General features: G+C 50.8%; 2 protein-coding genes across 2 annotated transcripts; both read right to left on the reverse strand.

Moving 5' to 3' along the window:
- Window positions 1–308: 308 nt before the first annotated feature.
- Window positions 309–3,998, reverse strand: LOC117022105 (basic salivary proline-rich protein 4-like). Its single transcript, XM_033105765.1, has 2 exons — window positions 3,892–3,998; window positions 309–816 (listed from the first exon to the last, which is right to left on the reverse strand). Exons 1-2 carry the CDS (start codon window positions 3,996–3,998, stop codon window positions 309–311), a joined length of 615 nt encoding a protein of 204 aa, XP_032961656.1.
- A 2,229-nt stretch (window positions 3,999–6,227) lies between these two features.
- Window positions 6,228–11,803, reverse strand: PITX2 (paired like homeodomain 2). Its single transcript, XM_033105341.1, is given in 8 exon segments — window positions 6,228–6,962; window positions 6,965–7,034; window positions 7,036–7,053; window positions 7,055–7,089; window positions 7,092–7,337; window positions 7,340–7,484; window positions 9,946–10,151; window positions 11,000–11,803. Coding segments are annotated over 8 exon segments (981 nt in total). The 5' UTR covers window positions 11,208–11,803; the 3' UTR covers window positions 6,228–6,909.
- Window positions 11,804–22,666: the final 10,863 nt, after the last annotated feature.

Here is a 22,666-nt window from a genome sequence, read left to right on the forward strand (position 1 = left end):
GTTCCAGACCTTCATGTGTACCTCAAGTGTGAAAGGAAGGAAAATTCGCTCGTGTTAGAAGCCTTAACATCAGGCTACTCAAGGAGAAAGCCTGGTTCGATGACCCCCATCCATCCCTCCCCACCCGATTTCAGCCTCTGGCGGCCGAATGACGTCTGGAAGTGGCCACCAGAAGGGTTGATGCACGGGGCCAGGGACATGGGTGCAGAGCTCGCTGTAGGGCCTCTCTCCCAGGAGCAGATAGATGATTCATTTTTATATGTAACGTTTTACCCCACTCTATAGCTTCGGCTGGTTAATGTTCAACCTTAGGGCTTCGAGAGGCAGCTCGCGGGAAGCAGGCAGGGATAACCCATTCCAGGTATATGGCCACTCGGGAGTGAAGGCGCAGAAGGTCGAGAGAAGGTGAGGAAGGACTCCTCCGCCGGCGCCTCCCTAGCGGGAGGGACAGCGGCCGGGCCCAGCACGCGTCCCCGCAGGCTCAGCCAGGAGGCCGCGCCCCGCTGGGCCCGACCGCCCACGAAGACACCGCCCAGGCCCGGAGCGGCGCGTGCGGGGGTGGCAGGAGGGCGCGCGGGGGCGGTGCTTCGTCCTAGCCGGACCGAGGGCCTTCCGGGCTGCCCCGGCGACGGAGCTTCCTTTTGCTCGCCGGGAGCTTCGGGGTGGGACGCGGACGGGAGGTGGGAGCGTGGCGGCAGCTGCGGCTTAGGTTCCGGTTTTGTTGTCCCGAGGGACGTGCCCACACCAGTGCCGGGACCTGAGAGGGGGTCTCCGGAGTGCGTGGGTGGCCCTCTGGGCCGTCGCTCGTCCAGGTGCCTCGGAAAATACGGTCAGGACAGTGCGAGGAAGCAGAGCTTGCCATCACCCTTCTCTCAAGTCGCCGGCCGAAAGATGAACATTAAGATAAAGCAGCTGTTCTGGTCAACAGACTGCGGCAGGACATGGCTATGCCTTAGCCACGGTTCAGGCGGCCAGCGAGGCCCAAGGCGAAGGCGCCCTGGGGGCACGTTCAGGTGGATCGGCGACACCTTGGATCCTTCTAAGAGCTGGGCCAGGTGGCCCCGCGGAATCCATGGGTTTCAAAGGGCCTGGCCAGCTGTCCAGACTGCCATCCCCGGCGCTGGACTATTGACAGGCTGGCGGTCTGCACCAGGAAAGGAGGTTCCTGGCTGGGAAGGGGAGCCTCTGGCCAGGAGCTGCAGCCCAGCATTTGCAGGCGGGATTTTTTTTTTTCTCGGTCAGAGAAACAGACAAACAAGACTCTGCCTCATCAGATAACAGGGGCTCCTACGATTTCACACATTTTAAACGGGGGCTGGAGGCACTGAAGTCAGTAGATCCCTGTGAGTGAACAGCGCCCGAGTCCCAGCGCACGCAGCAGGGCTTTATTTTATTTTTTTATTTTTGGTTTGTTTGATATTATATTATTTTCTAACAAAGTGACCTGGGGTTGTGGCACGCAAAGCTCCTTCCTCGGCACTGGAGAATACCTGCAGGGTCTCCACCTCTGCTCACCAGCCCTACATCCTCTGGCCCGTACACAGCAAGGTGAATCAGCCAGAGAAACTCACGGTCAACCGAACGCAGGAAGACGCATGAAGTGACGCCAGAGAAGGCCCTGCCTGCCAGTCCATCTGGGAGGACCAAGAAGATGCTATCGAGCTTCAATTTGGGTGCAGCAACCCTCCCATACCCCCCCCAGAAGGAAAGTTGGGGCTGCCGACACTAACAGAATGGGGTAAAGCGCCCAAGAACTGAGTTACCACTAGTCTGGGTTCCAAGCCACATTCTGTGTATTGCCCCACCGCTTTTTCAGGGACAGCAGAGATGGTTCTAGGTCTCATCTTCCTAGAGCGACGAGGATAAAGGTCGTGCCCAGGGCAGCGTTCGAGGGAGTCCCGCGATACAGCAAACTGTCCGCGGAGGCAGAAAGGCTTTGCTACGTGTGGATGGAAGAAACTGGTAGAAGGCGTCTAGGGGCTCTAAGGAACCGCCCCAAGCCATAGTTCGGGTGCCTCAGGTTCCAGTAACCGTGGTCCATTTTCTAAGTCGATGGGGGGGGGGGGGGGGGGGGGGGGTACAACTTTGGTGTGGATAAAGAAAAGCGGGCCGGGAGAAGATAGGGGGAGAAAGACAGAGCAAGGGGTAAGGACACCAACATTTTTGCAGGAAGAATAGGAGAAGTAGGTCTGGAAAGATCCATCAAAGTCAGGGGCTGTAGACACACACCCTGCTCAGGGAGGGCCCAGTGAGGCTGAACTTCTCTTAGCCCTTCTGAAAGAAAAAAAAAAAAATGCAACCCCTCCCATCCAACCCCCCAAAAGTAAACACTTTTACCATATTCTTTTAAATTGTTTAAATGTTTTAAAAGAATTTAGATGATTCTTTTAGCCATTCTTTGGCTGAGCAGCTTAAGCCTCAAATTATCTCTGTTTTCCAAAACTGGCACTGAATTGTTAATGCATTGTTGTTAGAACAGGAGTAGCAATGATATTTTTAAAAGTAAGAATTAAATGCATCTTCAATGGGATATTTTAGGCCTTCTCTACTCCGCAAAAAAATCTAAAAGCTACACTAACATAAAATACTCAGCACAGCAGTGCATGAAGTTATGCATCCCAAACATAGTAAATTCTGGTTTCTATCTTTTCAGCTAGAAAGTCAACAATGAGAAGGCCTCTATTCTGGGGGGGGGGGGGGGGGGGGGGGCAAGGGTGATAAATACACTTTTAAGATTAGGTAAAATTTTCCTGGTTTTCTTTGCTAAAACCTGAAAAGGTAAATTATGTGTTTACAATCGGGTTTCTACTTAACCGATTGTTTATTTTAAATCTCGTTCTCAATTATCATTTTCTCAAGTTCAGTTTAAATGCAATCTCCAGATTAGGGAGGATGGGAAGGAAGGATAGTTTTAAAAAATTCTTTTCTGAAAATCTGCTACAAGAAATTTTTCTATTTACTTAGAGACCTGTCCTCCTTCAATCTGCCACGTTTCTTCTTCCCGGTGCGCTTAGATCAACTGCAGCCTGCCAGGTTTTAGAAGTCAATCAATAGGGACTCTATATAAAGGCCTCTGATCTGATTACACCCACTCTCCTCTCTCTGTCTCTCTCTGTTCTGTCTGTCTGTCTCTCTCTCTCAAAATTAAATAATAAAATAAATAAATAAATAAATAAATAAAATAAAGGGAGCCGGGGAACTCCCTGCGTAGTCCGCGTTGACTGTGGGCGACGAGCCCGGCGATGGCGGCGAGAGCGCCGGTGGATTAGGATGTGGATTGCAGAACAGACCTTTGTTTGGACACATTCTCGATGGTGGTTGGGGGAGTGGCGGGGGAGGGTCGTCCCTCCCGTCCTCCTTCAAGATCGCGCCAGGTTTTTATGACTCGCCTTAAAAGAGCTCGCGCTCTTCACAGGGTTAATTTATGAGGCTTTCGAGGAAATTGGTACTTTAAGACGCTCTTTATTTTTTTCCATTAATTTTTTTTTTGTTTACACTCCTTTAAGGACTCCTGCGTTTCAGCACCTCGCAGGAAAAGGGGGGGGGGGTGGGAAAAAAAGTAGGACCAGAAGGCCAAGGGGAGGATTTTGCCTCCTAATCAAGCCGCGGCGCCAGTCCAGGCTGCCCAAGAGGGGTTTTTTTTGTTTTTTTAATTAAATTTCTACCAGTTATGCACAGTGGACACTCAGATTTTAGAAACTGGGAGGAAATTGAGGCAAACATAGGCTCTATACACCTTTCCCCAGTCTCCACTAATTTGAATTCGGTATTAGGGGAAGGAAGCTTTTGGGCCTTAGAAATTTTTAAAAGGTGAAAAACCGAGACAGGCTGGAGAAAGGTGAGTCACAGGTGGTGGGGGGAGGAAAGCCCCTCGACCGCGACTCGTCTCACGGTTTCTGCCCAAGCCCCAGCCTCTGGGCGCTCTGAGCGCTCTGAGGTGGCGACGGAGGGCGGAGGCCAGCCGGGCCTGGGCTCCCAGCCGACCTCGCGCTCGCCATCTTCGATCCCAAGCGGGGGAGGTTGGTGTTCATGCTATAGATTACCTAAAGGTTCCTTTAAGCACTTTAATACACAACTAGCTCAGAAATCATTAAGAGACCAGAGAAGGAGAAAAATTACCCTCACACACACGGGTAATAAGTGTTGACATGCAGCAAAAATCGATTGAGTGGAACTGAGTTGGTGGCAGTAGCGATGGCTGGAGGGGGTAAGTCGTGGGAGCGGGAGGGGCGAGGGGACCGACTCCACTGGCTTGGGAACAAGGCTTTTCACTCTTGAAGGGAAAAGGAGGTGCGGAAAGGGGCCGGCAGGCGAGCGGGGATGGTGGGGAGGAAGTAGGGTGAGTAGAGTAATTCTTCCTTCTGGAAGTCCAGGGAAAGGAGCTGAGGTAGGAGAAAGGGCCTCTCAACAATCCCGAATCTTCGCCCCCAGCCCGCACCACTCAAGTCGGGAAAGTGACAACTCTTCCCAAACCTCGACTTCCATTTTTGTTCCTTGTAGATTGATTCCCTCGAAATAGAGTTCTACTTCAGCAAGCAAACTAGGCCGAGATCCATTTCCTGTACCCAGCGCTCCCAAGTTACTCTATGACTACCAGGAGACGCAAATCCTTCCAGCGGGTCTTGTTAGCACTTCCAGCCCCCATCCCCAAATCCCCTCTCCAAGTCCCCGCCGCCCCTCCCCCGTCACCCCTCCCCCCATACCGGGCGGAGGCTTGGAGCGGCCGAGACAACTGGGCCCCGCGGCTCCAGAAGCCAAAGTCCGCCTGAGGGGACCGTTTTCCTCTCCAGTGCTCTCAAGTGAACAACAAGGATAGAGGTGACCCTCGTCCAAAGGGCTTCTATCTGCCCCCTACTGCCGCGTGATCCCTCCTCAGGTCGGAGGCAGAGCTTAAAAAAGAAAGGAAGAAAGTTAATGTACATTGAACACTGATCTTAAATCAGGGACATTATTTGCGATCTCTTTAAATGGCAGCGGCAGTTCCATGCAGAACAAAGACTCAGTGTCTGAGTTCCAAAAGCTCATAGGTAAAGTTTCAATCTGATAAAAAGAAACCTAAGCGCAAAAACACAGGTTTTCTCGGCTCCAGAAAATCGGGGGCTACTTTTCGCTCCAGGTTCCGCAGGGTGGTGTTTGTCCTCGCTCCCCGGGATGGGGGGGGGGGGGTAGGGACAGGCTATGACCAGAATAGCAAAAGACCTCAGAACTCTTGTCCTCCCTCCCCCCAACCCTCCTAGCGCCAAGGTGGTGAATTCTTTGGGACTAAGTTGTATTTGCTATTTGTTACGAAATCAAATGCCACATTAAAAAAAAAAAAAGGTGAAACCATCGACAAAGATAAGCGGGTGTTTAAAGTTCTTTTAAACACTCACAACGACCTCATTCCCGGTTTAGATGTCAGAGGATGGAGGGAGGGCCAGGGCTGTAATTCATCTTGATTTGCTTCATTGTCCCGCAGTTTGCAAACTATAATCCTGTATAATTTCAGGAACAAGCAGGTTTAGAATTAATGGGTCAATATTATTTAAAACAAAACACTGGGAGCATGACCTTTGCCTCAACTACATATTGCTCGACAAGACTCAGGAAACTCCACTCTAACCTCTCAACCCCTGGGCTCTTTGAGAAACTAAAGGGCTGTAGTTATTAGAAACTGTCTTTGTTTCTTTTAATGTCTCAAAAGGATTTGGAAATAGTAATGCAATATAACATGAAGAATCTCTCTACTTAAGTCTGAAAGATAAACGTGGAGGGCTAAAATATTTTGAACTGGAGGTGTTTCCTTGTAAACTTATTATAGATATATTCCTCTTGAGAGGAATGTATATAAACTGTACATGCATACATACACACATACTTCTCCAGACAATTTACTGGAGGTGCAGGTTCCCTGCCCCTCCCCCAGGAGTAAAAGATTCATTCCAAGCTGGCATACGTTCTAAAGTTCTTTCTCTTTTCTTCTCTCTTACATTATTTGCTAACAATAATGGAATCCTCTGGGTTTAAGCCAAGAAAAATCTGGAGACAAGATCAGACTTTGCAGCCCTTTTTTGCTGGGAGTGCCTTTTTTGTTTGTTTCTGATACATGACTATAAGTTATTTCTACCAAATTAAATAAGTACTGCTGCCGTGTATCTTTAAGGAGGCAGGCAGAGGGACTGGTTTATTTAGGAGGCAGTGACTGAGAACCCTGTCCAGGCGGCAAAGGAGGGCAGAAAGAATCCAGACCAATTTGTATACAGTATAGTTTACTCCATGAAATAAAACACATTTTTTCATATTTGCTGAAAAGTAAAACAATAATATTGTACGAAATGTTATACACAGGGTAGGTTGTACATAGCAGTTTCAGAAACATCATTGCATCCACCAGAAAAACTATTCTAAAACTGATATTCACACATTTTTTTAATAATAATAATATGTTAGAAACATACAGTGTGGTATTAGTATATACATTCCTTTGCTCGCAAGCGAAAATCCTAATCGCTTCTGTATAACATGCTTTATTTTAAAGCCTACCTTTAAAAACACTGTTGTGATATTACTAACAACTGCTTTTTATAAATTAATTTGACATTTCGATATATATATACATCCTTTCAGTCATTTTAATGTTAACAATGCTAAACTTAAAAAATAACAAGCTTATAGTAATGTTAAAATGTCATATCAGTCAAACATCTGTGTGTGTCCTTGCAACTGTTGGAAATACTTTTAGTGAAAGATGTCAGACATTGAGGAAATTCCTTTGAAATCAAGGGGCCTCCCTCTTTAATTCAGTGGTTTCCTTTTCTCTCTCTATCTTCTCTTTCTCTCCCTTTCTTAGTGCCCACGACCTTCCATCGTAACTCCAGTCCTTCAAGGGCAGAGTTGCCCGGTCCCGCACGGTCCTAGGATGCCCGCGCTCTAGGCGCGGCTCACACCGGCCGGCTCCACCGCGTACTGGCAAGCACTCAGGTGGACGCCGGGTTCTGCACGCTGGCGTAGCCGAAGCTGGAGTGCTGCTTTGCTTTCAGTCTCAGGCTGGCCAGGGCTCGAGTTACATGTGTCCCCTATAAACGTACGGAGGAGTCGGCGGCGCGTAGGACAGGCGGGCGTCGGCACCGCGGAATTCAGGGACGGGCTGCTCAGGTTGTTCAAGTTATTCAGGCTGTTGAGGCTGGAGCCCGGGACACCGGTCACTGCTGAGGGCACCATGCTGGACGACATGCTCATGGACGAGATGGAGTTGGGCGGGGAGAACATGCTCTGCGACGACAGGGGGTTGACGTTCATAGAGTTGAAGAAAGGGAAGCTCTTGGTGGACAGAGAGGCCGACGTGAGGCCCTTTGCGGCCAGTTGTTGTACGAATAGCCCGGGTACATGTCGTCGTAGGGCTGCATGAGGCCGTTGAACTGCGGCCCAAAGCCGTTCTTGCACAGCTCGGCCTGCTGGTTGCGCTCCCGCTTTCTCCACTTGGCCCGACGATTCTTGAACCAAACCTGGGGGGTGGAGGGCAGGAGCAAACAGACGCCACAGATCGGATAAGTAACACGTGGATTCCGGAGAGCACCAGAGGCTGTCTTCTCTCTGACACACACACATCCTGGCCGCCACCGTTTTCCCCACCCCCGGCCCGGCCGTGCCCCAAGCTGCCAGAGCCTTCACGCAGTCACCAGCCCAAGCCCTGACCAAACCAGGGAGGCCCGGCAGCCCAGGCCTGCGAGCCAGGGTTCTGAGCTGCACCCAAACCCCCAGCCAAATGCCTGGCGGCCTGCGGTGGCTTCTTCACCAAGCCTTCTCCGGGGTCTAAAAACACTTACTGCAAAATAAACGCGGGTCAGAGGGCTTTCTGCCCAACTCTTCCCAACCACCTTGCAAACTTGTTTCCATTCCAAAGCCACAGACTAAATGTAGAGGGCCGGGGCCTGAGAGGGCACCAGGGCCGGCTTTCTCCCCCAAACAGCTCCTCCCTCCCCTGTCGGATCTCCACTGCCGCCTCCCACTCCAGGGAATGTGCGCCCTCCCCTCAACGAGCGACGGGCGGCGCGCTCGACCCCGTTCCTCGCCTAGAAAAATAACCAAGTAAAAAGCAAAAGGCCACCTCCCCGACAGCTCTTTAAACTCCGCGAGCTTCGTGCGTAAATCTCCAGGAACCCAGAAAGGGTTGTTCTGCAGCCTCCTCCTCCTTTCGCTCCCCTCCTTCTCACCCTCCGCCCATCCCCAGGCCAGGCCCCAGCGCCCCGCGCTGCTCCCGCTGGGCCCAGTCCGGTGGCTTGGCTTTGCTGGCAGCCATCCACCCCGGCCAGCTCCTACCCATGCCCGGTGGCCCCGCCGCAACCCTGCTCTCAATCCACATTGGGTCCGCCCGTCGCCCCAGACGGCGGCTTTTGTGTATTGGAGCGAAGACTGGCCCGAGATTTCGGAGTTGACACCGGTGATGTTTTACATTACACAGCTCAGCCGGGCCCAGCCGCCTAATCCGCATTTTTTTTTCCTTTTCTCTTTCATTCTCGATTTCCTTTTTAGCCCCCTTCCTCTCCGCATCCGACTGCTATAAAAAGCAAGCCTCACTCCCACTTGGCTGGACCTGCAGCGGGCCTGGAAGGAGGGAGCGGGAGGGAACGGGAGCCTAGCTTGGCGGCGGCAGAGGACTAGGGAGGGACTGAGAGAAACCAGAGGGGTGGGGGAGGGCTTTTCCGAAAGATTCCGCAAAACCCACGGATTGTGTTTTTATTTTAATTACTTGCCATTTCTACCCTAGGCCGTCTAAACTTTGCCCAGGGAGAAGAGTACGTGCGAGGCCCGTTCCCCTGTTGCGCAGGAGAGCTAATGAAAGACTGACCTTGGAGCAAAACCACACCGGCCGGCCTGAGCCCTAGCTCTACGCAGTTAAACTAAAACCATTTCCAACTTCATCCCGGCTCTTCTACCACTACTATTGCCTCATACCTTACACAAATGCCACCCAGAGAGTGCCTTCGTTCCCTCGGCTCTGGGAAGTGCATTTTGGTCTTATTCTTTTCATCATTATTGTTATATAATGTTTGCTTCTTTCTGCTTTTCTTCTCTGACTGGGAACTCTGTTTTTCTATCCAGAACATTTTTTGTTTCTACAACAAAGTCTCTGGATCCTGCTATGTGTGTTTTCTGCTTCCAGAATTCTAACAATTTTGGAATTTTCCACCGACCAGCATAAACCAGGATGTTGCTACTGGGTAATTGATTTAAGTTCATTTTTGCCAATCCATAAAGTACAGATTTGCTACAAAGGTAAGCCCTTTCTTTAATAAAACTATTATAACTGGGAGGAAGGGTGTAACATCTGAGAAAAGATAAATAAACCAAATCGAAAAGTCTTTCTTTTTCTTTTCTAAGAGGACTAGCAGGATAGTAATTGTGTATTAAAATGACTTCCGAAGATCACAAAACCAGGAGATAGGGTGTGGGAAAGACCTGAATGGCGGAAAAACCGCAAAGACCTTATAAGGAAGGCAAGAGGAGTAGAGAAAAGGCCAGGCCGGGCGCGAAAGTTTCCCAGCGAGGGCCACTCCTTGCGTGTCTCTGGTGGGTTTTCCTTGTTATAGGCGCGCAGGTTGCAGCCTGTTCACGGCTCCTGGCCTGGGAGGGATTTTATTAGGGCTCCCCTGGAGACTTGCACGTTGGGAACACAATGCCTTGTGCAGGGAAATGCCACGCGGCCCAGTTGGGGAGGGCGCTGGGTGGCGGGGCGGCGGAGCCGGTGCCGCTCAGGGTCCCTGCGCCGGGCCACTGCCGGTCTCGGAAGGGGGAGCTGTAATCTTGCAACTGGGGCCGCCATGAGGCCTTCTGCCTTTGCAAAACCACCCCACTCGTGCCCTCCGGGGCGGCGCTCCCTTCCACACTCCCACCCTGTCTACACTGCCTGCATCTCTACAAACCCCTTCCGTCTCGCCCCCTCTCAGGCTCCGCGCGGGCTCCTACCCGGACTCGGGCTTCCGTAAGGTTGGTCCACACGGCGATTTCTTCGCGTGTGGACATGTCCGGATAGCGGTTCCTCTGGAAAGTGGCCTCTAGTTCCTGCAGCTGCTGGCTGGTGAAGTGAGTCCTCTGCCGCCGCTGCCGCTTCTTCTTGGACGGGTCGTCGGCTCCCACGTCCTCATTCTTTCCCTGCTGACTCTTATCTTTCTCTGACAACGAAACACACAAAGGTTCCTGTCAGTATGCCCACTGGCAACCCAGGAACTCCAACTGGACCGGGCGACACCGTCCGGGAAGAGCTGGGTGGCCGGCGGGGAGGAGTGTATGAGCCGCCACTCGCGCGGCAGGGAGCGCTGCGTCTGGGGGTGGGGGTACAGACGTGAGTGTGGGTGTGCGCGCCCCATCTCCTCCCCTCCCCTGGCGCCGCACGTTTTATTTACATGTTTATCTCCCTGCGACGGCACATTCATTTTTATAGCCCGTGCTTTCAAGCACATTCATACGCCTCTGCGCAGACACACCAAATCTCCTGGGACAGCCACCCGCGCGTGTTGTACAGACCCTCCTCGAAGAAAGCTCAGCTTTCGACGTGGTTTCTGAATGCTAGGAAAGTAGATTTGGGGATTTGGTCAGGCACCCAAGTTCCTCCGCCCTTTAGAACGACCATCTCTTCTTCTGAGACATGGTTTCAGAAATACTTTTCTAACAAGCGGAGCTTCTCGGGAGCTGAAAGCGTAAAGGAGAACAGGGCCGGGGTGGGAGATGGGGAGCGGCCTCTGAACGTTCTCGGATGGAGATGCTTGGATTTTTGTGCCTCAAGAAACAGAACGGAGGCTAGGGTTGGAATTGGGAGGGCCGCAGAATGGCCCGCGCCGTTCGCGCCACCCCGGCCGGTGGTGGAGGTAGAGCAAAAGGGACGGAAGTTATGCAGGGAGCAAGCTGAACGACCACTCCCACCACACCTCCCCCAGCAGGGGCCAACTTCCTTTCGGGCGAGAAGGGTCGAGCGACGCGGGGCGGCTGGGCGGGGGTACCGCGGGGCCGTGCGGCGCCTTACCTGCAGCCTCGGGGCTGGAGGTGTCTGAGATGGTGTGCACCTCCAGCCTATGTTTGGAGGAGTCCAGAGCGCGGGTCTGACCAGGAGCTAGGACCGAAGCCATAGCCAGCGGCTGGGGATGGTGACAGGAGGAGGACGAGGAGGCGGCCAACAGCTTGGTCCCTGCTGCTCCGTGCTCTAAGTGCAACGGGCCTTTCAAGCAGTTCATGGACGAAGGAGCACGCCGCCCTACGAGTCCTGGGCCGCCGTCGCGTTGCGCTCCAAGCGCGGAGGTTTCCCGCGGTGGCCGCCGCGGGCAGAGCCAGGGAACACCACCCTCGCCGAGTCCTCCAGCCGAGCCCGCCCGGTTTTCTTCGGAAGGCTCAAGCGAAAGGGTCGGCGGCCGAAAGTCAGTGGGCAAACGGAGCCATTCGGCTGTGGGCAGGAGGGCACTGCTCGGAGCGTCTTTGGGGAGCAGGCTTGCAAGCTCCAAAGCGAAACCAGAGTGGGCAAAGACCCCTTTCTTCCTTTCCTCCCTCCCCCTAGTACCCCTCCAATAAGGAAAGCTAACGCGGAGCGCGCTCTGCCCGCCCCCGGCGCGCAGCCCTGACAGCGAAGTGTCAAGAGTGACAGGGACAGGTAGCTGATATTGGATCCCGGCGGCGGCGGCGGCGGCGGCGGCGGCGGCGAGGGCCCGGGGTCGCACCCTCCGCGACGCGCACACACACACCCCGACGGGTTGTCGAGCTCGAGCCCGGCCACGCCGCAGCTCAGCTCCCGGCACTCGGGCCAGCGACGGACCAGCTCTGCGGCTCCGCGCTTCCCTGTTGGCCTAACATCTTAAAACCAGAGGCGGGCTTCCTGGTGCCAAGACGTCACTCGGCCACTGCCTTCCCCACCCTCCCGCCTCCTCCCAGTCGCTTAGCGGGGCTGGAGTGACGTGGCTCCGCACCAATCAGGAGGCCTGGAACCTCGGTGGAGGGACAGTGCTGACTGCACCTATCAGCTGTGCGGGGCCGGGCAAATACCTTGTTGCGCCCACCGAGTCTACACCCGCCGGCTCCAGTCGGGCAAAAGACGATCGGCTTTTTGTTAGGGCGGGGAGGTGGAAGGATGAGACTGGGAGTAAAAGGCTCGGGAGTAAAGGACAGAAAGGTCGAGGGCTAGAAGGTACATGGATCAACAAAGCACCCTCCACCCCTTCTTTTTGTACCTCACTATATCCATTTCCAATCCAGACGTGTTTTTCTTCCCCTATATGAAAAGGAGACATGCTACTTAAACCCAGAAATATTTAAAAACACCAACAAATCACCTCTCCGATCTTAAAATTTCCAAACAGTCTGTCAGGTGAATGCTGCGCTAATCTGAGAAAGCTGTATTTTAATTGCAAAAAAAAGAAAAAGACAGAGCCCTGAGAAGTCGGGCTAATAAATTAGAAATCGAGAAGCAAATGGACCCGTCAAAAGAAAATTACCCTGACTTTAAACGAACAACTGTTTGGTGGTTCACTCTGGATTTATACAAGAACAAAAAGTCACCTCAGATCACGTTCTGTGTAATGCTTATTAGTCCCCAGACAGAAAACATACAATAGAATAGAAACCCTAACCCAGCATTTTCAAAATGCTGAAAGCTTATCCATTCTACTTAACGTTGATTAAGACACATATCCTAGATCTTTCAAATTCCTTGTACACTGTATTAAGCTCGTCCTAACCCGAGAGAGAGCCGAGCTTTAAATTCGACTCTTTTGTTTACTTTATTATCAATCAGATTGAAATCCATAAAGCTTGTAGAATCAACAGCCTTGAGCTAATTATATATGAAATATGCTTTAATGAGTTTCCATACAATTAAGAATGTTGCCAAATAACCAATTTCAAGGGTAATTTTTAAGTCATTTTCTTTTCCTAGGAGGCTCAAGGCTGTCTTGAATTGTTAACGTCCAAGCAGGCAGAGGCGGTAGCGTGTAAGTGATGGGCAAAAGCTTGGAGAACACTCAGCTAGGAAAAGCAAAGCCTTATTCATTTATATAAAACAAAGGGAAAATCACCTTTGGGGACATCCAACTCTTTACAGCACTATTTCCAAAAAAAAGTTTAATTTCCAAAGAAAGTAAAGAGAGAAATCCAAACGTATCATTTAAATAATTTTGAGAGTCCTTTGGCTTAGGTCAGCTGGAGAGCACAAACTAATCTTCCCTGGGTTCTGCATTGTCGATTGCGTTATTGTGGAGTTAGTGTTATCATCCCTGATTGTGTACTTGTTTGACACTACAGTCAATGATTTGCAACACCAGTATGAGTATCTTCAGAAAACTCCCTTCTTGTCCTTGTTCACAAGATTGGGAAACTTACTCGGTCTGGGACAGAGTGGATGAAACAGACTCCAAAAATGTTTGTATCCTATACGTCTCTCTTTGCCCTTCTTCCCACATCCAAACTCAATCTGCAACTCCTCCCCCATTTTAAACATTCTTGAGAGCAGTCCAAGGAACCAAATGAGAATTGTTCTTCAGTATCTCCTCACAAGTATCATCCCACTTTAAGGGGGAACTTTCTTCATAGTAAATTTTAAATCACCATTTCTAATTTTAACTTTAATTCTAGTTCACCCCCCATTCCAGGTATACACAAACCTGCTCAGAGGAGAACACATCCCCCTGTGACAGGTCTGCATTAGCTGAGGCTCATACATTCAGCTATATTAGGTCCTACAATCTTATCACTAAATTATACGTATTACACCAGCAGTCTGTTGGTAAAGAAGGTTAAATTAATTTACATTCTGTTCATTATCTGGTGCTTAAATGACGCATTTTATCCCTGAGATTTGGAGGAGAATCTCCTCAGACCCCACAGCGTTTCACCGAAGACAATGCTCTTACATTTGTAGTGGTTTTTAATCTGATAAGACTCTAATTTGCTTAAGTCTTTTAAATAAGGGTTTTAGATGTTTCTAGCCGTTTTCTTATTGAATTTCCTCTAATTCCCCCAAGATCATAAAGTATATGGGTAAAGTAAATATTTCCTGCCATTGTACTGCCAGCTGATGACCTATAAGTCAATATGAATCCAGCTCTTTTCTGCCCAATGTGTTTACTAATCATATTCTAGTTTCTTTTTTTAAACCTCAGTATAGCTGCGATCCCCACAGTAGCATGCCCCTAAAGCCTCATTTCATGAAGAAACTCCATCACATCAAAAAATGAAAAATTCTCTATCATAGAGCATGCAAGTTTTTGGTGGAAGCTCCTGGTTTTTTTCAAAACCCCCTAATTGCTTGAGAGAGCTGAGAACCTTCCATGGAGCCATACCGATTCTAAGTCCATGTCTCATTTAACCCGCCGAATTTTAATGCAAGCACAGGTGGCTCTGCTTGACTAATAGAACTTTCATCAAGACAAATACATGCTGTGAAGGACCCAAACCAGCCTCCAAATTGGGTGAAAAACCCAAGGGGAAGTGATAGCTTCTCATAGTGCCAAAGTGTGGGAGATTCTGGAAGTGCTGGTGCTCTTCAAGTAGCCTAAAAGCCTAAAAATACAAGGAATCTTAAATTTTGTCGATCTATTGCAAAGTGCAGTGGAGGAGAATGAAGACAATTATCTGGAACACTCTGGTTAGAGTGAAAACACACACCATATATATATTATATATTATACATATATATGGTCCTCTTCCAACTCCAGCTCTCTAAACAACAGAGTTTCTTTGCATTTTTCCAGCTGGAGTTTCAACTCTCTCCTAATCAACTAGTCACAAACTCTTAGTTTGGGTAACACACTTCCCAGGTCCAACAAGGTTCACTCCATGGTATCAACATGAAAAGTCTAGATGGGAAAAGCAAATGTCTAGTAGGGAACCAGGAAACACTTTTCAATTAAAATTGTGATGATGGTGGTTAATTTTGGAGATTTAATTTATAAAAATCTTCTGGGTACACAGGTACAGGCAGTATAGATAAGGAAGAAGTTGGAATGAAAGAGATCTTATGTTTTTGGTTCAGCACTACTGTCACCCCCCCCTTCCCCTTTCTTTGACTGGTTCTAGAAATTTTCAATCCAGAAAAACTCAGCGTGGTCCGTTCAGGGAAGCCGGGCATGCTGCACGGCCTCCGCTGGGCAAGGACAGGAAGCCCAGTGAGGTTTGGGTTTTCCTGTCGCAAGACATCAGGTGTCGTCTCAATTGGGTTTTCTTGCTAATTCTTTCAAAGAAAGACCCCTTGAAGACGGAAATGTGTAAATTGGGGTCAGGCGAGGCGTGAGCTGGTACTGGCCATCGAGTACCAGTCTTAAGGTCTTACTTAATTTCACACTCTTTAGTGTTAGTTGCGCAAAGCCCCTCTGGCCTCCGCGGTGAGATTGATTGTGCTGTGCCACCAAACTCTCAGTTGCTGAGGTCTGGGTATGGACTGGGACCCAGTCAAGCGACCCACGACTTTTAGAAAAAAATAGCTCGTCAGAGCTCACTTGGAAGATGGCTCAATTAAGATGTTTCCTATGCTATCTGTCCATAGAGGGGTAGGAATCTTGCTGTGGTCCAGGCTAACTCAAGGACGACTCCCCTCCCCTGCCATTCCGCTCGGAGCCACGTGACAGGCGTGTGTGCAGGTGGTGGTGTAAGGCGCAGAGGTCAGATGGAGACCTTGCACCCCGCCCAAGAAGTGGCCCTTTCTCTCCTCTTTCCTCTGCCTGGCTTTTTTTCGCTCACAAATCATGCTGGAACGGGCTCCCTTTCTACCCCCCACCCCCGCCATAACACAGAAATTAAAGGCTTTACTGTGGCTGATTTTCCGCCCTTCATTCCCTAAATGGAATAAAAAAGTGCTAGTTTGTAAAAAAGGGTGGATTCTTTCTGAATCAGAACTCTGTCGAGGTACTGAGCAACACCCACCCTCTCTGGGTCCGTGCACATGGTCCCCATATTTCTGTCCTCACACATTCCACCACTTGAGGTATGGCGTGACTAGATGAGGGAGTTCTGGTGGCGGGGTTATATACCCCCACGCTGGCTGGTGAAGAGAAGAGCGAGGGATTAGAGGAGGCGCGGGCGCAGGGGGCTGCCGAAATCACTGAATCCACGTGCCCCCATGCCTTTTCACGGTAGCGTGCTACCGCTACAGGTTTATTAGGCGCTCATTTAATCGCAACGCAACTAGGCGTTGGAAAAGAAAAATAAAGAGAATGGTATAAATGTTTGCTTGGGGTAGGGGGAGAGAGAGGAGAGAGCGAAAGCGAGAGAGCGAGAGAGAGTGAGAGAGAGAGAGAGAGAGAGAGAGAGAGAGAGAGAGAGAGAGAGAGAGAGAGAGAGAAATAAAACGACAAACATCAATATATCAATATCCAGGTCCAGAGATAGAGAAGTGGCAAGGGACTAACTAAAGTCACTTAATAAACAAAACAACAATTGGATTAAAGTGTTCCTCTCTCTTTCTCTTTTCTGTATGTCTCCCTCTCTATCTCATGTCTGTCTCCCTTTTCTATTTCTCTTGCTCTCCCTTCTTTCAGTCTTCCCTCTCCCAGACATGCTGGTAGCTAACATTCAGCATTAGTTGTCATGGTGACCATAAATCACATAAATCCAAAAATACCCACCTATAATCTGAGATGAAGCTTTTATTTCCCTAGCGAAATAATATTTTAAAAGCTGTCAGCTGACAAAAAAAGGAACCCAGCTCATTGTAGTAACCCAAGTAATATATTACTTCTAAAGGTTTAAATTAAAATGTCAGCCTGTTAAAAAACACGCTGAGAGAATCTTGGGCACTCTTCATGTCATATCCTCACAATGAAGTTGACTCCATCACTCCTAATCACTCTTTAACACATATACACAATTTTGCGTGCTCTTGCTTCTATTAATTTATTCCCTCTCCTCCCAACTACCTCAGTCCTCAGAGACTCTCTGCCTTGGATTGTAAAAGAAAGGAGTCTCCACCTGGATCAGAAAGGAGCTCCATCCTTTGCCTGAGACTTTTGAGGACCTTGTGTGTTGGTCCTTGTTATCAATCACTTTCCAAATGAAAAATAGGGTGTTTTTTTTGGGGGGGGCTGTTTTTCAGGGCCATAATGAAGGCGACTTCCTAGAGGGGAGAAGAGAGAAATGCAGAGAGCAGGAGTGGTGGAGGATAGACCGAGTAGTGGAGGACTGAGCTGGGCCGCCAGGTTCTTTGGTGAAGGCTAGCCCAGGAAAGGGACGTATATTCTCCCAGTCCTCCTGCTTTTTGCTCCTGAGAGGAAACTTTCCCATTTGGAGACCCTGGTAGTGGGGGCTGGCTGAGGGTGGCGGCCGCAGTTGGGCCTTTTGTCTTCTACCTTGGGCTTGTTGTCTTTTGCCTATCTTTGGATTACAGGGTATTCGCCTAGATGAAGAGCCATTAATTACCCATTCAGTCAATATTAGGAAGACCACAAAGCTTTTTACATAGGATTAAGAAGACATCAGATTGTTCCATTAGTATATTCCTGCTCACGAATAAGCTTTCGTTATACATTTCCTTTTCCCCGGAGCCGTTCTCACAACTGCTGCATATATTAACAGCGGAGTAACAGCCGCACCAGCCTGACCAAACTTTGAGCGCAAACCCAGTCGTAGCGACGACCGCGACCTGTAAAGCCTGCTTCTGCCGGCGGGGATCCGTAGGGATTGACTACCTTGGGACAACTGTTCCAATTTCTCCGGATGGGGAACAAAAACACAAAACGGAGGGGCAGCTTCTGCCAATCAATTGATTTGGCGGGGAAGTAGAAAAGGAAAAAAAAAAAGGAAATCTTCTCTCCTTGCCCAGCTCCTCTCTCTCCTTGCTTCTTGCTCAGACCCCACGCGCCTTGACAGGCCCCATCCCTGTCCCCGCGCCGCACTGCGAGCCCTCTACCCTTCTAAACGCCCCTCTCTGACAGCGCTGAGGCCACGAGAGCCGCCCCGTGCACCACCATTTTGCGTTTTGCTGCGGAAGGTCTGGGCTGCTGTCGCCGGTGTCTTTGTTAGCATTGAAGTCGCTTCCTAACAGAGGAGGGAACTAGGATTGTTTGCTTTCAGGGGGTACTTAGAGACCCACGTAGTATGTGCTCGGCAAACATTTGCTGACTGAATGAATGGGGGATCTGTGGGGGCTCGGGCGGCGGGGTTATCCCGGGTCCTCTGAAGAAGACCGGAACCGAGCTGCTGCCCCGGGAGAGAGTGTGTGGTGGCTTGGGAGCCGCTCGGGGCCTTGGAGTCCCTCTCCCAAGGGAAAAAGATCTTCGCTCACTAGAGACCCGGGTGGAGAGCCCAGCCACTGTGCCAAAGCTATTTAAAAATTCATGGCATCACTGGGGGAGGCCGGGCAAAGGTACTTGCCCCAGGTTTGGTCGCGAAGTCAGGCGCCGGGACCAAGGGGCCGCAGCTCGGACTGATTTCAGCCCAGAATCCAGAGCCACCGCTGGAAACTGTAAGGGTTACTGACAGGGGAGGATCATGGTCATTCCCTTTCTGAAGGTCAAGATCACTTTTTGAGTTCCACAAGGAGGTTCCTTTAGGGACACCCCAAACAAGTAAAGGCCAAGGACCGCTGATGTAGGGAGATGTTCTCAGGGGCCTCTGCCCCTTACTTCCAATTTTACTTCTAATTTACTTGCTAATTATCAAACTTAACTTGCCAACTCTTCCTCGCTCCACTTATTATGCCTAGCCATTCCTCTCTCCACCCTTTCTCAAAGCCCCGACCTTAGGGTCTCCAGCTGACCTCATGTCCCCTCCCATTTCGGGGTTCTAGGCAGGCTGTGGGTCAGCCCAATGGGTATCAAGGGATCGGGGACTCTATAAGAAGGGACGCAGGGCCCAGGCCTCCCAGAAATCTACCTTGCTTACTCGGAGAACATTTTCTGTCTTCGATGAGGACATGGGGTTTTGGTGGATGAGAAGACAGTGCCAATAATAGAATATCCTGACCCTTTTTGGAAATCGCATGTCATTGTGAATATTTTTTTCTTTTTTAAAGGAAATAAAAACTATGAAAAAGGGGAAAAAATCTTTCTTTTAAGCAGGCTGTGGCCAGAAGTTGCTTATTGCATAAGTTAAATTTACTTATATCCAGTAAAGAGAACGCTGGCAACTTTCCTTCAGGGGTATTATAGCTTTGCCTATTCATTTTGTGTGACATTTTTGGTCTACCAGATCCCTAAAAGCCAATAAAGTCAAGATTTTCAACATTTCTTCCTATCACATACCTCGTCTTAATTAATGGCATTAAACATGTTTGGGCAGCAATTTTCTTCTTTGGTCCAAAAGGAAGAAAAGAGAGAACTGGCAGTGTAGGGGAAGAGCCCTTCACATGCACTAAAATAATCCGGGCTGAAAGTAATGGCTATTTCTTGTTCTTTGTTTACTTGCTAATTATCAAAATCGAACGTCCAGGGGCACCTGCCTGGACTGTGATAGGAGCCGGCAAGACTCCCCAGCTCGCCAGCTTCTTCCCCACCCAGGAGGCCCTCATTTCACCCAGGCTTCTCGAAGGGGCCCAGCCTCCCAACTGGGCCACCTGCCCTCAGTAATGGTGGCCACCTGCCCTCAGTAACCATTCCTGGGGTCAAAGAACCCTGGATGGGGGTGGGGGAAGGAAGAGACATTTTGCGTCTCTCCAGCTCCTAGTGCAGCGAGACTTTGTCAGCCTAGGCTGGGCGGCGGCCAGTCCGCCCGGTGCGAAGTCAGATTGGGGAGTTCCTTTAGTCTGGCTGGAGCCAGGGCTGAACCCGCACAAAGCATTTTCCCCGGGAGTCATCGCTACTTTTGAGTTTTAACCATATCCCAAACATACTCCGGTCTAATAATTTATTTTTACGACCGATTATCAAACAGAAGAAGAATTTAACACAATCTTAATGACAGAAATCACCCGACGTTATCTCTGCATGGCCCCATTTAACCCCATGGGGTTAATCCCGGACAAGTGAGCATTTAACTGGCCCAGCAGTCGCAGTCGCGATATTGTGCAGTGTCGAGGCCAGTCTACTCCGGACCACTTTAGACGTTTTATTTCAACAAATGATGTTTTTCTCTCAGATTCACTGGGAAGCCTAAATGCAGGGCCTTTGTTTTCTTCTTACTAATATGGTTTGTTTATTTGGCGAGGGTCCCAATTCGCCTCCCCCCTACCTCCGGCACCCATTATATTTGTATCCTTACTCTTTAATCCGGAAAGAGAGGGTTAGGGGCCGAGAGCTGGGGGGCGGGTGCGGGGGTGGAGGGCGCTTTATCTCCTCACACTATCAAAGGTCAACAACCTCCTAAGGCTAGGCACTTATTTATTAAGGAGCCTGGAAAACCCGGAGAATAGAGGAACAGTAAACTTGAGTTTTTCATGTATTCCAAGGGAAAGCTTATCCCCTCAGTCCTACAGACACACACACACACACACACTCACACTCACACTCACACACCCCTACTGAAGGGCAAGTTTCAATTCAATTCAGCAAAGGCCTGTGCAAAGGGTTGGAGACATTTTAACTTTCAACAAGCCTGCAGGCTTTGAAAAGCAATGTCCCTTGACTCGTCCAGAGTGAAACCAGCCAATCAAACAACGACACCACCAAAACCCGAGGCCCTAAAACCAGCACAACAGGTAGGTTCGCGTCGACAGGGGTACACACTCCATTCCACCCTTGGCTGCTGAGCACAGTCGCTGCCCTCTGGCTCTGCGGGCTGTTGTCAGCTCCTGCACCTCCCCAGCCAAGCGAATCTCCGCCAACACAATCCTCCGGCGCGGTAAACTCCACACCCAGAAACCTGGGCGGGACGCGTCTGAGAGCCGCCGGAACCCGGTGGGCCCTTGGTGCTGCACGCAGTGGGACGTGGTGAGCGACAGAGGTCGCTGTTGGACCACTTTACCACGCCAGCTAGAGGCACTGAGGTGGGTTGGCATGTGTATGGATTAGGCCACTCGGAAAGCTCGAGAGAGAGGGAGAGGTGTTGGGTCTCAGGAGTCCAGTATGATTTGGGGAAGGAATTAACTTTCCTGGAACGGCTGCTTTCCGTCCCACCCAGAGGCCAAGTGTCTAAGTTCAAAGAGCGAGAGCGCCTGTCTGGCGGGCACGCCTGCGTGCGCCTCACCCAGAGGCCCCAAGGCGAGCGCCCAGCGCGCGGCCTGCGCTTCGCTCTCGGCCTTACCATTGGCGCTGGGATGCTGCCGCGGGAAGAGCTTGCTGCTGGCCGCCTCTTTCCGGCTCTCGGGAGAGTCCGTGAACTCGACCTTTTTGATTTCGGAGTCTTTGGAGAAGAGGCATTCAACGGCCGCCGGCTGCACGCCTGGGCCGCGCGCGCCAGCCCCACGTGCGGGGAGAGAGAAGCCCCCGGTCGCCGCGGAAAGCAGCGGGGGTGGAGGGTGTGGGAGGAGGCAGGACGGAGGAAAAAGAGGGACAAAGAGCAGAGACCCAGTTAGAAGGAAGACAGGAGGGCACTCCTGTCTTGCCTACCCTCTGGCCACCCAGAGCAGGGAGCGTCCTCTCTCTGCTCCTCCCTGGCTGCCAGCTGCTCCTGCCCAGGGGAGGAGACAGGGGGCTTCGGGATGCGGCGAGCGGCTCCCTCCCTATCCACAGCCCCCCAAAGATGAGGCCGCCAGCATCCCGGTTCTGATTTCCTTCCTGCCCCGGCCGGCCTCTCCGGGAAGCGCCCCACGCCGCGGCCTCCAAGCAGGGCCGGTGCCCTCTCGCCGCCCTCGAGTGGCGCGGTTTCCCGTCGGGGGACCGGGCAGGAGAAGCGAGTCTTACCTAATTGCACACACGCAGACACTAGTTTGCGGCAGTTGGTCTCCATTCCCCGTTATCTGCAAAACAGAAGAGAAGGAGGGCTGTGAGAAGGGGCGGTCTGCGGGCACGCAGGGCTCAAAAGAGGCAGGGGCGGGAGTGAGACAGGGAAGGCAATTTCAACACTCGCTATATGCGTCTACTGTGCTAGGTTCTCGGACCTGACAGCCACTTGCTATCCAGCTTCATCCCCACTAGCCCCAGGGGGCATCTCCCTCTTGCATCTTAGCGAATGGCGGGCCCAGAGGCTTTTGGCCTATACAGCTACAGCGTTCTGGAGACCTAGGCTGTGGAACTACTCACATGGTGTGTGTCGGTGGTTAAGAGCCCGTCTGAACAGCAGGGCAACCTTAACAAATGCAAACTTGGGGGGGCGGTGGTGGGAGCGGGTGAAGAGGCCTTTTCTATTGGGGAGTTGTGAGGAAAGGCCACCTTTCAGCACAGTGCTCGTCAGTTAGTTGGAACTCACTAAACATTTCCAGAATGTCAGAATCAACTTGTTCCTGTCCCAGACAGCAGTTGCCCTCGATTTTCTGTAATTCGAAAACGAGCAGGACTCTAAAGCTCTCCGAGGGGTCTCCGGAAACTAGCCAGCTTTGGGCCTCTCGTCTATCAGGAGCCACTTTTCCACATTTAGCCACACTTCTCCCTGGAGATACTCACCCCAGCCATTTATTTACCCTAAAGTATGATTTAAGATCGCAGGGGAGGGAAACGGTGTGGCCTGAGTGAGACTGGGGAGAGCGGGGCGAAAGTCCCCAGAGGGTGTACTGCCGGCCAAGGACGGAGAAATAGCTCTGAGATACCGGCTCCCCCAGTTCTCCCCCTTCTCCTTCCCAGCAAACTAAACCTTTTTCAAATTTCCAACCACAACGCAACGAGCCAAGCATTTAATGCGCGCCCCC

Source organism: Rhinolophus ferrumequinum, chromosome 5 (assembly GCF_004115265.2).
Source record: "Rhinolophus ferrumequinum isolate MPI-CBG mRhiFer1 chromosome 5, mRhiFer1_v1.p, whole genome shotgun sequence".
Lineage (NCBI taxonomy): Eukaryota > Metazoa > Chordata > Mammalia > Chiroptera > Rhinolophidae > Rhinolophus > Rhinolophus ferrumequinum.

Bases quoted from the DNA above. Each gene is read 5' to 3' on its own strand.
- LOC117022105 (XM_033105765.1), bottom strand. From the start codon at position 3,998: ATGGCGAGCGCGAGGTCGGCTGGGAGCCCAGGCCCGGCTGGCCTCCGC. The intron at 817-3,891 runs GTGAGACGAGTC...GTATTTTCCGAG, and splicing joins CTGGGGCTTGGGCAGAAACC to GCACCTGGACGAGCGACGGC.